Source organism: Nannospalax galili, unplaced genomic scaffold (assembly GCF_000622305.1).
Source record: "Nannospalax galili isolate Female #2095 unplaced genomic scaffold, S.galili_v1.0 scaffold336, whole genome shotgun sequence".
Classification (NCBI taxonomy): domain Eukaryota; kingdom Metazoa; phylum Chordata; class Mammalia; order Rodentia; family Spalacidae; genus Nannospalax; species Nannospalax galili.
Genome location: NW_008343385.1, coordinates 9,106,946 through 9,112,358, shown reverse-complemented (window position 1 = coordinate 9,112,358; position 5,413 = coordinate 9,106,946). Strand labels below are relative to the sequence as shown.

Genomic DNA, 5,413 nt, shown 5'->3' with positions numbered 1-5,413 from the left:
GCACTGGCTGTTCTTGCAAAAGACCCAGGTTCAAATCCCAGCAACCACATGGCAGCTAACAACCATCCTTGAACTCCAGTTCCAGAGGATCTGATGCCCTCTTCTGCCCTGCGTGGGGCACTGCATTACACAGGTGCACTTACATACATGCAGGTATAACACTCATACACATAAAAAATAAATAAATTGATTAATTAAAAAACCTTTGCTTTCACAGTGGACTACTTCAAACTCTAAGAGGAAAAAAATTTCAAGCCAAAAGAACAATCTCTCGATTAAATCCAAAAATTGTATTGCCTGGATAGGCAGTGAAGGAATTAATGTGAAATCCCTCAAATAAAATTATTCAGGGCCAGAGAAATGGCTCAGTCGGTAAAGATAGTTGGCTCCAAGCCTGAGGACATGAATTCAATCCCCACAACCAATATGGTAGAAGGAAAGAACAACTCCTGAAAGCTGTCCTCTGACCTCCACACGTGTGCCCTGTGCCACAGCTGCCCCCACCCCCCAACAAATAAATGTAATTTTTAAAAGTTGGTTTTAGGCCTGAGAGATGGCTCAGCAGATAAAAGCACTGAATGCTCTTGCAGGGGACCTGGTTCAATTCCCAGCACCCACACAGCAGCTAACAACTGTCCATAACTCCAGTTCCAGGGGATCCAAGGCCTCTTCTGACCTCTGCAGGCATTTCACAACATGGGTGCATTTACACTCATGCAGGCAATATAGTCATACACATTAAATGAAAATATTTGGGGGAGGGTCTTTTTGAGACAGGGTCTCCTTGTACCCACAGCTGGCCTGGATTCACTATGGAGAACAGGTTGGCCTTAAACTTGCAGAGATCTATCTGCTTCTGCCTCCCTAGTGCTGGGATTAAAGGCATGCACCACCACACCAAGCTTAAAATAAAAATAAGTTTTTTAAAAATGGGATACTTTTTGGGGCAGCAGTGAGGAACACTGACTGGTCTTGCAGAAGACCCAGGTTTGAATCCCAGCACCCACATGGCAGCTAACAACTGTCTGTAACTCCAGTTCCAAGGGATCCTACAGCCTCTTCTCTCCTCCGCGGGCACTGCACAGCAAGGTGCACTTACCTACATGCAGGCAATACACACATACACATAAAATAAATAAAAATAATTTTTTTTAAAAAAATGAATAGAGAGCTCTGATCTCAAATATGAGTTGTCGTGGGACAGCAGCTAAGTGCTCTCAAAAAAAAGAGGGGGGGGATAGTTTTTAAAATACATAGTTCTTACAGAATGACAAGGTTTGACAGCACAGTCTCTTCTTCCACACTGGTTGATATCATTCCAAAAAGGACATGGCCTCTTCAAGTTTACCTATAAAACAATAATAGAAAAAAAGTTATAAAAATAATCCTGAGATTATAACCAACAGCTGGATTTATGACACTATGGCATGGTTCTGTTTTACCTGATTATACTATTTCTTCCATTTACTTGTCAGATTTCACTGACTTATACAGTGTTCATTTATACAATGAACAGATGCCATGAGGAAGAGAGAAGCTACCACTGAACAGACCCTGAAGAGATTTCAACAGCTTAATGCATATTTTTAAGGCAAGAAACGATAGAGAACAGTGAGACAAGTGAACTCAGACTACAGCTCCAATGAGCAGGCTTTCTAAACTCTTTCAATAGGTTTTCTCAAGATAAAATACTACAAGTGTTTGCATAAGGATTCATTTTTTAAATTATTTTTATTTTTTATGTGTATGAGTGTATTGCCTGCATATAGGAAGGTGCAGTGCACCTGTCCTGCACAAGGAGGTCAGAAGAAGGCACTCTATCCCCTGGAAATGGAGTTAATGGATAGTTGTTAGCCACCATGTGGGTGCTGGGAACCAAACCCAGGTCCTCTGCAAAAGCAGTCAGTGCTTAACCACTAAGCCATCCCTCCAGCCCCAAAATACTACAAGTGTTAAGATAATACTAAAAAAAAAAAGCCTCCTCTCGAAAAAAAAAAAATTTAATTATATTAGAGGCAATCTAATGGCTGACAAAATTAAGGACTATTTTTAGAATTTCTATTTTAATTTAACCAGCAGATTTCTAATTCTAGAAATTCTTGAAATTAAAAGCATTAGGGCTCGGGGCTGGAGAGATGGCTCAGCAGTTAAGTACACTGGTTGTTCTTGCAGAAGACCTGGGTTCGAATCCCAGCACCTACATGGCAGCTAACAACTGTCTGTAAGCTCACCTCCAACTCACAGAGATCCACCTGCCTCTGCCTCCTGAGTGCTGAGATTAAAGGCGTGTGCTACCATGCCCAGCTCAGTATTACAGTAAATTTTTTTTGTCTTGTCTTTTTGAGACAGGGTCTCCCTATAGCCCCAGCTGGCCTGGAACTCCCTATGTTGACCAGGCTGGCCTTGAATTCATAGAGATCCACCTGCCTCTGCCTCCCGAGTGCTGGGATTAAAGGCATGTGCCACCACGCCTTTTTAAAAAAAAAAAAGAAAAGAAAAAAGAAAAAAGCATTAAGGCTGTGGAGATAGCTCAGGTGGCAAAATGCTTGCCTTACAAGCACACAGGCATGAGTTTAATACCCAGAAACCATGTCAAAAAGGCAGGCATGGTGGAACATGTTTGTATTCCCAGAGCTGGGGAGGTGGAGAGCTCAGGTGGATCCCTGCCGGCCAGCCAGCCTAGCTCACTTGTAAGAGTTAGAGCCAGTGAGAGGCCCTGTCTCACAAAAGAAGTGAGTGGATGTGCCTGAGAAACACTTAAGGCTGTCCTCTGGACTCCACATGCATACTCACTGATATACATCAATGGATGGTTTCACAACCACATAGTGCACTTACGAACCAAATTTTCCTACTAAACTTTGAAACCATTTTAGGGGCTAGTGAGGTGGCTCAGCAGGTGAAGGCATTTGCTGCAGAAGCCTGGCAATCTGAGTTCCATCCCCCGCATTGACACAAAAGTAGAAGAAAATCAACTCCACAAAATTGTCTTCTCACTTCCATAGGCATGGACGTGAAGGCATGCACACATGTGCACACACAAACAAAATAAATATTTTAAAACTTTGTACACATTTTAATTTTTTTTTTGAAACAGGATTTCCCTGTAGCCTCAGCTGGCCTGGAATTCACTATGTAGACCAGGATGGCCTTGAACTCAACAGAGATCTGCCTGCCTTGCCTCCCAAGAGCTCATACTACAGGCGTGTGCCACCATGCCCGACTCTAAAACTTTGTATACATTTTAAATTACAATTTTCAATTAAAATTTCAATAACTATTTTGAAGTTTAGTAATTCTTAAGAAAACGTAATCATCCATTACAATAAAAAATTGAAAATACCTTGTAATATCTAAAGTAGTCACTTTCAAGAAGTTTTTGTAGTCTTGGGAAAAGTCTGTAGTTATTAAATCTATCAATTGTTTCAACATCGCAGGTACAATCATCCAAGTAGCCACTAACCTGTCACAAAGAAAATGAAATATTAAATTAAAATGTCCTAGATACAATAAGGTTCTTTTCCCTCACATGATTATGATTTTTCATAACCTCCTATTCAAAAAACCCTTATCTTCCCTCCCCTCATGATTCTGAGATGGAGCATGGCAATAATCTAGTAATGCCATCACTCTGCTTGTACTCCTAGAGCAATACAGTGCATACTGCTATAGGGTTTGCTGAGCTCATCACACACACACATACACACACACACAAAAGCAGCTGACTTGTAGCCCTGCCCTCCAGACCCTGGTGACCTTAACAAGAGGTGGGCACTATGATTAAGAGGAACAGATGTGTTTCCCTATGGTTAGATCAATAAACAAGGAAATTTAGATCATATTCTATCATGTAAACTGATGAGAACATGAACCAATCATCAAAGGAAAAGTGTTTTGTTTTTTTTTTTTTGGTCTTTTTGAGACAGGGTCTCCCTGTAGCCCCAGCTGGCCTAGAACTCACTATGTAGCCAGGCTGGCCTTGAACTCATAGAGATCCACCTGCCTCTGCCTCCCAAGTGCTGGGATTAAAGGCCTGCACCACCACACCCGGCTCCAAAGGAAAGATTTTTAAGAGAGAGAGAGAGACAGAACCAGAGCCAGAACAGAGAGCTCCTACCTTGGGAGACCTGGGAGATGTAAGCTGAATTAACCCTTTCTTACCCAAGTTGGTACTGGTCAGAGTGTTTTTTCACAGCAATAGAGAAACAAACTAGAACAGATGTGTTTAGGAATTACTTATCATTAGCAACACTGAGATACTAAACTGACCACAGTAAATCCTAACTTAACACTGATGACTTGAACCCCGCTTATGAGATCAAATTATTAAATGTACCTACATCAGGATAGAATGGGAAGTTATAATCAGGCAGTGTTATCAGTTGTGAAATTAGAAGTCTTGGATGTTTATTTGGGGTTAAGCAAACACCTAATAGAAGTAATGAAACATTAGGGAAAAGTACATAATGATTCACAAAATCAAAAAAGAAACAGCACCATCAAAGTGAAGAAAAGACCTTCATGTACTATACTTAAGTATGAATATATGCATTGTAAAAAATGTTGATTTAGGGACTGGAGAGATGGCTCAGCAGTTAAGAGCACTGACTGCTCTTGCAGAGGACCCAGGTTCAATTCCCAGCACCCACATGGTGGCTATAAACTGTCCTTAACTCAGTTCCAAGGGAATCTGTAGCCCTCTTCTGACCTCCATGGCAGGACTGCACCACACAGGTGCACTCACATACAGGCAATACACTCACACTCATACACATAAAATAAAAATAAAGTATTTTTTAATGTTGATTTATGGGCCGGCGTGGTGGCGCATGCCTTTAATCCCAGCACTCGGGAGGCAGAGGCAGGCGGATCTCTGTGAGTTCAAGGCCAGCCAGCGTGGTCTACATAGTGAGTTCCAGGACAGCTGGGGCTACAGGGAGACCCTTTCTCAAAAAAAAAACAAAAAAAAAGAAAGAAAGAAAGAAAAGAAAAATCCAGGAGCTGAAGAGACGGCTCAGCAGTTAAGAATACTGGTTGTTCTTGCAGAAGACCCAGGTTCGAATCCCAGCACCCACAGGGAAGCTTGGCCTGACAACCTATGGGCAGCACTAATTGGTTTCAGTCGGTAACTAAAGAACATGAAATTGGGGGATGTAGGATGGATCTGAAAGGAATTAGGGATAAGACTGGGGGTGAATACTGATCAAAATACATTGTGTGCACATATGAAATTCTCGAAGAATTAATAAAAATTATATAAAAATAAGGAAGCAAGTAAACAATACTTTATTCAAGTAATTAATATTTTACCCTTGAAATATGTAAAATTTTATACTATCTTTTCATTTAAGAGCGCTGCAAATCAGTAATAGAAAATTTTCACCTGTAAACAAGAACACTTTAGATGGTACCA

The 5,413-nt window shown here is 41.1% G+C and overlaps 1 protein-coding gene across 1 annotated transcript in view; it reads right to left on the bottom strand.

Annotated features, from left to right (window-relative positions):
- Positions 1 to 5,413, bottom strand: part of Ero1a (endoplasmic reticulum oxidoreductase 1 alpha) — a 64,353-nt gene that overhangs the window by 40,167 nt on the left and 18,773 nt on the right. The window contains exons 2-3 of the mRNA XM_008839572.2: positions 3,344 to 3,463; positions 1,265 to 1,348 (exon numbers count right to left, since the gene is read on the bottom strand). Of these exons, the coding sequence (XP_008837794.1) occupies positions 1,265 to 1,348; positions 3,344 to 3,463 (204 nt within the window). The remainder of the gene's footprint in view (positions 1 to 1,264; positions 1,349 to 3,343; positions 3,464 to 5,413) is intronic.